Source organism: Poromitra crassiceps (genome assembly GCF_964638095.1).
Source record: "Poromitra crassiceps genome assembly, chromosome: 11".
NCBI classification, from domain to species: Eukaryota; Metazoa; Chordata; class Actinopteri; order Beryciformes; family Melamphaidae; genus Poromitra; species Poromitra crassiceps.
In genome coordinates, this window is record NC_139643.1 from 51,027,772 (window position 1) to 51,037,771 (window position 10,000).

The following is a 10,000-nucleotide window of genomic DNA, read 5'->3' on the forward strand; positions in this document are numbered from 1 at the left end:
TGCTCTCTCTCCACAGCTCATGGAGGAGATGCTGCTCTCTCTCTCCACAGCTCATGGAGGAGATGCTGCTCTCTCTCTCCACAGCTCATGGAGGAGATGCTGCTCTCTCCACAGCTCATGGAGGAGATGCTCTCTCTCCACAGCTCATGGAGGAGATGCTGCTCTCTCTCCACAGCTCATGGAGGAGATGCTGCTCTCTCTCTCCACAGCTCATGGAGGAGATGCTGCTCTCTCTCTCCACAGCTCATGGAGGAGATGCTGCTCTCTCTCTCCACAGCTCATGGAGTAGATGCTGCTCTCTCTCTCCACAGCTCATGGAGGAGATGCTGCTCTCTCTCTCCACAGCTCATGGAGGAGATGATGCTGCTCTCTCTCCACAGCTCATGGAGGAGATGCTGCTCTCTCTCTCCACAGCTCATGGAGGAGATGATGCTCTCTCTCTCCACAGCGCATGGAGGAGATGATGCTCTCTCTCTCCACAGCGCATGGAGGAGATGCTGCTCTCTCTCCACAGCTCATGGAGGAGATGCTGCTCTCTCTCCACAGCTCATGGAGGAGATGCTGCTCTCTCTCTCCACAGCTCATGGAGGAGATGCTGCTCTCTCTCTCCACAGCTCATGGAGGAGATGCTGCTCTCTCTCCACAGCTCATGGAGGAGATGCTGCTCTCTCTCCACAGCTCATGGAGAAGATGCTGCTCTCTCTCTCCACAGCTCGCTAGCGGGGCGATCACATGACCATGGCAGCCTCTTATCTGTGGCAGCTGCTTGGCGCTTTGGGCTTGGCTCGCTGCCTTTTGATCACTGAGCCTGTTGGTGTTCTCCTGTTCAGTCTGTCTGTTTCCCTGACTGACCTCAGATCTGTGACTCTCCTGGTGTTCTCCTGTTCAGTCTGTGTCTCTGTGTTTCCCTGACAGACCTCAGATCTGTGACTATCCTGGTGTTCTCCTGTTCAGTCTGTGTCTCTGTGTTTCCCTGACAGACCTCAGATCTGTAACTCTACTGGTGTTCTCCTGTTCAGTCTGTGTCTCTGTGTTTCCCTGACTGACCTCAGCTCTGTGACTACTGGTGTTCTCCTGTTCAGTCTGTCTGTTTCCCTGACTGACCTCAGATCTGTGACTACTGGTGTTCTCCTGTTCAGTCTGTCTGTTTCCCTGACAGACCTCAGATCTGTGACTACTGGTGTTCTCCTGTTCAGTCTGTGTCTCTGTGTTTCCCTGACAGACCTCAGATCTGTAACTCTCCTGGTGTTCTCCTGTTCAGTCTGTGTCTCTGTGTTTCCCTGACTGACCTCAGATCTGTGACTACTGGTGTTCTCCTGTTCAGTCTGTGTCTGTGTTTCCCTGACAGACCTCAGATCTGTGACTCTACTGGAGGCTCTGTGTGTTCTATTCTGTGAAAACACTATACGACTCAAACACTCCTGATTACAAGACAGACAGTGTGAAAGGACCAGAGACTGAATCCTGATTACAAGACAGACAGTGTGAAAGGACCAGAGACTGAGGACTGACGAGGATCTTGTAGTCTGTAGGTTTCACTGCCTGAACCCTTGTTGCACAGCACAGCAGAGACTTCCCAGTGGACGCCTGCGAGTTAAATGTAGATATTAAGCCCAATGATGATATGATAATTAGAATTGTACACTTACATTAATGTGTGGTAGTCTGATGCCCCTGGGTTGTGCCTCCCCAGTGCTCCTGTACGCCCATATTCATCTGTTATTACAGCAAGCAGCCAGTGAAGTAGACTTGCAGGGACCCCCCGGGCCTGGAGGTTTTATTAAATGGTTGAAATTATTTATTAGGAATAACCCCTTGAGATTAACTCATTTTTCTCATTTTCAGCGGGGTTCCTATCTTATAAAGTGTATTGGCTCAGACACAGGGGCATCTGTCTGTGTCACCATTTCCTAGAAGAAGATGAAAATACATGAAATCAATACATTAAATTCACCAGTAGAGATGAAAGTTGTATGAATTATCATTAACTCAGATCCAGATCGCCCTCTCTCTCCCCCCCACTCTCTCTCTCTGTCTCTCTGTCTGTCTCTCTCTCTCTCCCCCTCTCTGTCTCTCTGTCTCTGTCTCTCTCGCTCTCTCGCTCTCTCTCTCTCTCTGTCTCTCTCTCTCTCTGTCTCTCTCTCTCTCTCTCTCTGTCTCTCTCTCTGTCTCTCTCTCTCTCTCTGCAGGAGGAAGCTATAAGAAGATAGGATACTATGACAGCACTAAAGGAAATCTGTCCTGGTATGGGAATGACAAGTGGATCGGTGAGTGAGGCACATTGGTCTTTCTCAGCCCCTCCATTTCCCTGTTTATCACTGTCTGACACACTCCTTCTCCCTGCTAGTAATCTCCAGTTTCCCTGACCCCTCTACCCATATGTCTCTGTCTCTCTCTCTGTCTGTCTCTCTCTCTCTCTCTCTCTCTTTCTTTCTCTCTCTCTCTCTCTCTCTCTCTCTCTCTCGTTCTCATTCTGTTTTCCTTCCTCCATTGCTCTCTCTCTCTCTCTCTCTCTCTCTCTCTCTCTCTCTCTCTCTCTCTCTCTCTCTCTCTCTCTCTCTCTCTCTCCACATGCAAGGTTGGCTAAGAATTTCCATCCATCAGTCAGGCAGGTTTTATTTAGCGTGTGGGAATAGCGACGCTCCAGCTAACTTTTCACAGCTCAACAGACAGCGAAGTGATTTGGTGACGAGCGGTGCCACAGTCAAGCGAGCGCGCTGATCGGCCGAGGTGCTGCGGAGCGACACTTTCATTTCATTCACTAATTAAAATATGAGAAGCGGTTCAGAGTGATGACGGCAATAAAATATAGACGAGGCTCGTTGACGGGCTAAACAAAACAGGGCCAAGCAATCTGGGTGGCAATTTAGCGGGATGGCGCGTCACATGACCTTGACTTGAAGGAAATTAAATTGTGTTCCCTAATCAGTATGGGGGACCATGTGCACGCCCGTGTCAGGTCTGTCTCCATGTGCACGCCCCTGTCAGGTCTGTCTCCATGTGCACGCCCCTGTCAGGTCTGTCTCCATGTGCACGCCTCTGTCAGGTCTGTCTCCATGTGCACGCCTCTGTCAGGTCTGTCTCCATGTGCACGCCTCTGTCAGGTCTGTCTCCATGTGCACGCCCCTGTCAGGTCTGTCAGGTCTGTCTCCATGTGCACGCCCCTGTCAGGTCTGTCAGGTCTGTCTCCATGTGCACGCCCCTGTCAGGTCTGTCAGGTCTGTCTCCATGTGCACGCCTCTGTCAGGTCTGTCTCCATGTGCACGCCTCTGTCAGGTCTGTCTCCATGTGCACGCCCCTGTGTCAGGTCTGTCTCCATGTGCACGCCCCTGTCAGGTCTGTCAGGTCTGTCTCCATGTGCACGCCCCTGTGTCAGGTCTGTCTCCATGTGCACGCCCCTGTGTCAGGTCTGTCTCCATGTGCACGCCCCTGTCAGGTCTGTCTCCATGTGCACGCCCCTGTCAGGTCTGTCAGGTCTGTCTCCATGTGCACGCCCCTGTCAGGTCTGTCAGGTCTGTCAGGTCTGTCTCCATGTGCACGCCCCTGTGTCAGGTCTGTCTCCATGTGCACGCCCCTGTCAGGTCTGTCAGGTCTGTCTCCATGTGCACGCCCCTGTGTCAGGTCTGTCTCCATGTGCACGCCCCTGTGTCAGGTCTGTCTCCATGTGCACGCCCCTGTGTCAGGTCTGTCTCCATGTGCACGCCCCTGTCAGGTCTGTCTCCATGTGCACACCCCTGTCAGGTCTGTCTCCATGTGCACACCCCTGTCAGGTCTGTCTCCATGTGCACGCCCCTGTCAGGTCTGTCAGGTCTGTCTCCATGTGCACGCCCCTGTGTCAGGTCTGCCTCCATGTGCACGCCCCTGTCAGGTCTGTCTCCATGTGCACGCCCCTGTCAGGTCTGTCAGGTCTGTCTCCATGTGCACGCCTCTGTCAGGTCTGTCTCCATGTGCACGCCCCTGTGTCAGGTCTGTCTCCATGTGCACGCCCCTGTCAGGTCTGTCAGGTCTGTCTCCATGTGCACGCCCCTGTGTCAGGTCTGTCTCCATGTGCACGCCCCTGTGTCAGGTCTGTCTCCATGTGCACGCCCCTGTCAGGTCTGTCAGGTCTGTCTCCATGTGCACGCCCCTGTGTCAGGTCTGTCTCCATGTGCACGCCCCTGTGTCAGGTCTGTCTCCATGTGCACGCCCCTGTCAGGTCTGTCTCCATGTGCACGCCCCTGTCAGGTCTGTCAGGTCTGTCTCCATGTGCACGCCCCTGTCAGGTCTGTCAGGTCTGTCAGGTCTGTCTCCATGTGCACGCCCCTGTGTCAGGTCTGTCTCCATGTGCACGCCCCTGTCAGGTCTGTCAGGTCTGTCTCCATGTGCACGCCCCTGTGTCAGGTCTGTCTCCATGTGCACGCCCCTGTGTCAGGTCTGTCTCCATGTGCACGCCCCTGTGTCAGGTCTGTCTCCATGTGCACGCCCCTGTCAGGTCTGTCTCCATGTGCACACCCCTGTCAGGTCTGTCTCCATGTGCACACCCCTGTCAGGTCTGTCTCCATGTGCACGCCCCTGTCAGGTCTGTCAGGTCTGTCTCCATGTGCACGCCCCTGTGTCAGGTCTGCCTCCATGTGCACGCCCCTGTCAGGTCTGTCTCCATGTGCACGCCCCTGTCAGGTCTGTCAGGTCTGTCTCCATGTGCACGCCTCTGTCAGGTCTGTCTCCATGTGCACGCCCCTGTGTCAGGTCTGTCTCCATGTGCACGCCCCTGTCAGGTCTGTCAGGTCTGTCTCCATGTGCACGCCCCTGTGTCAGGTCTGTCTCCATGTGCACGCCCCTGTGTCAGGTCTGTCTCCATGTGCACGCCCCTGTGTCAGGTCTGTCTCCATGTGCACGCCCCTGTCAGGTCTGTCTCCATGTGCACGCCCCTGTCAGGTCTGTCTCCATGTGCACACCCCTGTCAGGTCTGTCTCCATGTGCACGCCCCTGTCAGGTCTGTCAGGTCTGTCTCCATGTGCACGCCCCTGTGTCAGGTCTGCCTCCATGTGCACGCCCCTGTCAGGTCTGTCTCCATGTGCACGCCCCTGTCAGGTCTGTCAGGTCTGTCTCCATGTGCACACCCCTGTCAGGTCTGTCTCCATGTGCACACCCCTGTCAGGTCTGTCTCCATGTGCACACCCCTGTCAGGTCTGTCTCCATGTGCACGCCCCTGTCAGGTCTGTCAGGTCTGTCTCCATGTGCACGCCCCTGTGTCAGGTCTGCCTCCATGTGCACGCCCCTGTCAGGTCTGTCTCCATGTGCACGCCCCTGTCAGGTCTGTCAGGTCTGTCTCCATGTGCACGCCCCTGTGTCAGGTCTGTCTCCATGTGCACGCCCCTGTCAGGTCTGTCTCCATGTGCACGCCCCTGTCAGGTCTGTCTCCATGTGCACGCCTCTGTCAGGTCTGTCTCCATGTGCACGCCCCTGTCAGGTCTGTCTCCATGTGCACGCCCCTGTCAGGTCTGTCTCCATGTGCACGCACCTGTCAGGTCTGTCTCCATGTGCACGCCCCTGTCAGGTCTGTCTCCATGTGCACGCCCCTGTCAGGTCTGCCTCCATGTGCACGCCCCTGTGTCAGGTCTGTCTCCATGTGCACGCCCCTGTCAGGTCTGCCTCCATGTGCACGCCCCTGTCAGGTCTGTCAGGTCTGTCTCCATGTGCACGCCCGTGTCAGGTCTGCCTCCATGTGCACGCCCCTGTCAGGTCTGTCTCCATGTGCACGCCCCTGTCAGGTCTGCCTCCATGTGCACGCCCCTGTCAGGTCTGTCTCCATGTGCACGCCCGTGTCAGGTCTGTCTCCATGTGCACGCCCCTGTCAGGTCTGTCTCCATGTGCACGCCCGTGTCAGGTCTGCCTCCATGTGCACGCCCCTGTCAGGTCTGTCTCCATGTGCACGCCCGTGTCAGGTCTGTCTCCATGTGCACGCCCGTGTCAGGTCTGTCTCCATGTGCACGCCCCTGTCAGGTCTGTCTCCATGTGCACGCCCGTGTCAGGTCTGTCTCCATGTGCACGCCCCTGTCAGGTCTGTCTCCATGTGCACGCCCCTGTCAGGTCTGCCTCCATGTGCACGCCCCTGTCAGGTCTGCCTCCATGTGCACGCCCGTGTCAGGTCTGTCTCCATGTGCACGCCCCTGTCAGGTCTGTCAGGTCTGTCAGGTCTGCCTCCATGTGCACGCCTCTGTCAGGTCTGTCAGGTCTGTCAGGTCTGCCTCCATGTGCACGCCCGTGTCAGGTCTGCCTCCATGTGCGCGCCCCTGTCAGGTCTGCCTCCATGTGCGCGCCCCTGTCAGGTCTGCCTCCATGTGCACGCCCCTGTCAGGTCTGTCAGGTCTGCCTCCATGTGCACGCCCCTGTCAGGTCTGCCTCCATGTGCACGCCCCTGTCAGGTCTGTCTCCATGTGCACGCCCGTGTCAGGTCTGTCTCCATGTGCACGCCCCTGTCAGGTCTGTCAGGTCTGTCTCCATGTGCACGCCCGTGTCAGGTCTGCCTCCATGTGCGCGCCCCTGTCAGGTCTGCCTCCATGTGCACGCCCCTGTCAGGTCTGTCAGGTCTGCCTCCATGTGCACGCCCGTGTCAGGTCTGCCTCCATGTGCACGCCCCTGTCAGGTCTGTCAGGTCTGCCTCCATGTGCACGCCCCTGTCAGGTCTGCCTCCATGTGCACGCCCCTGTCAGGTCTGTCTCCATGTGCACGCCCCTGTCAGGTCTGCCTCCATGTGCACGCCCCTGTCAGGTCTGTCTCCATGTGCACGCCCCTGTTAGGTCTGTCAGGTCTGTCTCCATGTGCACGCCCCTGTCAGGTCTGTCAGGTCTGTCTCCATGTGCATATGCACTGGCATATTCATTAAGTGGTTAGCCCAAAGGGGGACTACGTGGGGGATGGTGTGTTTGCTGGTGCCTTGCAGTGGTTATTATACTGTAACACTGACAGTCTTGAATATATTAGTTCCATAGCAACTGAGCCACTGCCTCTTCTAAACGGCTCAGTGTCGTTTGCCTGTGATGTGACTCCAGCACAGCAACATGGTAACTGTGATGTGTCTGACTCCAGCCCCCCCGTCTATCATCTAAACTTTAGATGATTTACATTCTAAAGAAACAAGCTCTCAAGTGTTCGTGTGGCCTCAGCCGTGAAAAGACAAGAGCCCAGCTGTGATTTCCCAGGTGTCCCCATTCGTCCCCCGCAGAGCGTTTGACGTCACTTCAGTCCACCGGAGGCTGAAGAGCTGCACGCTTTCAGGGATTTCACCTCACAAACGTGTTTTTGGACAAAGCTTGACAGAGGCCGGGCCGGGGGGAGATGGGGACTTGGACTTGTGACTTGGACTCGAGTCACACACACACACACACTCTCTCTCTCTCTCTCTCTCTCTCTCTCTCTCTCTCTCTCTCTCTCTCTCTCTCTCTCTCTAGCTTGAGACTTGAGACTTGACTTGGAATGCAAAAAATTAGTTGTGAGCATCTCCGACCAGACACCGCCATCCTTCTTCCCGGGACGAGGTCCAAAAATAAGCAGGGACGGTGACATGACAGAATAAGGTCCTACAAGGAGACAGTGACTTTGTTGCAGGTTGGGACAGGGGACAGTGACATGACAGAATAAGGTCCTACAAGGAGACAGTGACTTTGTTGCAGGTTGGGACAGGGGACAGTGACATGACAGAATAAGGTCCTACAAGGAGACAGTGACTTTGTTGCAGGTTGGGACAGGGGACAGTGACATGACAGAATAAGGTCCTACAAGGAGACAGTGACTTTGTTGCAGGTTGGGACAGGGGACAGTGACATGACAGAATAAGGTCCTACAAGGAGACAGTGACTTTGTTGCAGGTTGGGACAGGGGACGGTGACATGACAGAATAAGGTCCTACAAGGAGACAGTGACTTTGTTGCAGGTTGGGACAGGGGACGGTGACATGACAGAATAAGGTCCTACAAGGAGACAGTGACTTTGTTGCAGGTTGGGACAGGGGACAGGGACATGACAGAATAAGGTCCTACAAGGGACAGCGACTTTGTTGCAGGTTGGGACAGGGACAGGGACATGACAAATAAGGTCCTACAAGGAGACAGTGACTTTGTTGCAGGTTGGGACAGGGGACAGTGACATGACAGAATAAGGTCCTACAAGGAGACAGTGACTTTGTTGCAGGTTGGGACAGGGGACGGTGACATGACAGAATAAGGTCCTACAAGGAGACAGTGACTTTGTTGCAGGTTGGGACAGGGGACAGTGACATGACAGAATAAGGTCCTACAAGGAGACAGTGACTTTGTTGCAGGTTGGGGACAGGGGACGGTGACATAACAGAATAAGGTCCTACAAGGAGACAGTGACTTTGTTGCAGGTTGGGACAGGGACAGTGACATGACAGAATAAGGTCCTACAAGGAGACAGTGACTTTGTTGCAGGTTGGGACAGGGGACGGTGACATAACAGAATAAGGTCCTACAAGGAGACAGTGACTTTGTTGCAGGTTGGGACAGGGGACAGTGACATGACAGAATAAGGTCCTACAAGGAGACAGTGACTTTGTTGCAGGTTGGGACAGGGGACGGTGACATAACAGAATAAGGTCCTACAAGGAGACAGTGACTTTGTTGCAGGTTGGGACAGGGACAGTGACATGACAGAATAAGGTCCTACAAGGAGACAGTGACTTTGTTGCAGGTTGGACAGGGGACGGTGACATGACAGAATAAGGTCCTACAAGGAGACAGTGACTTTGTTGCAGGTTGGGACAGGGGACAGTGACATGACAGAATAAGGTCCTACAAGGAGACAGTGACTTTGTTGCAGGTTGGGACAGGGGACAGTGACATGACAGAATAAGGTCCTACAAGGAGACAGTGACTTTGTTGCAGGTTTGGACAGGGGACAGTGACATGACAGAATAAGGTCCTACAAGGAGACAGTGACTTTGTTGCAGGTTGGGACAGGGGACAGTGACATGACAGAATAAGGTCCTACAAGGAGACAGTGACTTTGTTGCAGGTTGGGACAGGGGACAGAGACATGACAGATAAGGTCCTACAAGGAGACAGTGACTTTGTTGCAGGTTGGGACAGGGGACAGTGACATGACAGAATAAGGTCCTACAAGGAGACAGTGACTTTGTTGCAGGTTGGGACAGGGGACAGTGACATGACAGAATAAGGTCCTACAAGGAGACAGTGACTTTGTTGCAGGTTGGGACAGGGGACAGAGACATGACAGAATAAGGTCCTACAAGGAGACAGTGACTTTGTTGCAGGTTGGGACAGGGGACAGTGACATGACAGAAAAGGTCCTACAAGGAGACAGTGACTTTGTTGCAGGTTGGGACAGGGACAGTGACATGACAGAATAAGGTCCTACAAGGAGACAGTGACTTTGTTGCAGTTGGGACAGGGGACAGTGACATGACAGAATAAGGTCCTACAAGGAGACAAGTGACTTTGTTGCAGGTTGGGACAGGGGACAGTGACATGACAGAATAAGGTCCTACAAGGAGACAGTGACTTTGTTGCAGGTTGGGACAGGGGACAGTGACATGACAGAATAAGGTCCTACAAGGACTTTGTTGCAGAATGGGCGCTACATGTTGACAGGAGAGGCGGAGCTCTGGGTCTGACTTGCCCTCTGTGGAGGACACGCCATGTTGCTTTCAGTTCCTATCTCATTCTCTCTCTCTCCCTGTTGTCCCCTCCTCTCTCTCTCTCTCTCTCTCTCTCTCTAACCCCTCTCTCTCCTCTGTTGTCCCCTCCTCTCTCTCTCTCTCTCTCTCTAACCCCTCTCTCCCCTCTGTTGTCCCCTCCTCTCTCTCTCTCTCTCTCTCTCTCTCTAACCCCTCTCTCTCCCCTGTTGTCCCCTCCTCTCTCTCTCTCTCTCTCTCTCTCTAACTCTCTCTCTCTCATCTGTTGTCCCCTCCTCTCTCTCTCTCTCTCTCTCTCTCTAACCCCTCTCTCTCCCCTGTTGTCCCCTCCTCTCTCTCTCTCTCTCT

At 54.5% G+C, this 10,000-nt stretch overlaps 1 protein-coding gene across 1 annotated transcript in view; it reads left to right on the top strand.

Annotated features, from left to right (window-relative positions):
• gabbr1b (gamma-aminobutyric acid (GABA) B receptor, 1b) overlaps positions 1 to 10,000 on the top strand; it is a gene marked incomplete at both ends in the record, with an annotated part of 129,572 nt that overhangs the window by 89,041 nt on the left and 30,531 nt on the right. Inside the window, one exon of the mRNA XM_083646800.1 lies at positions 2,190 to 2,267. Coding sequence (XP_083502926.1) covers positions 2,190 to 2,267 — 78 coding nt within the window. The remainder of the gene's footprint in view (positions 1 to 2,189; positions 2,268 to 10,000) is intronic.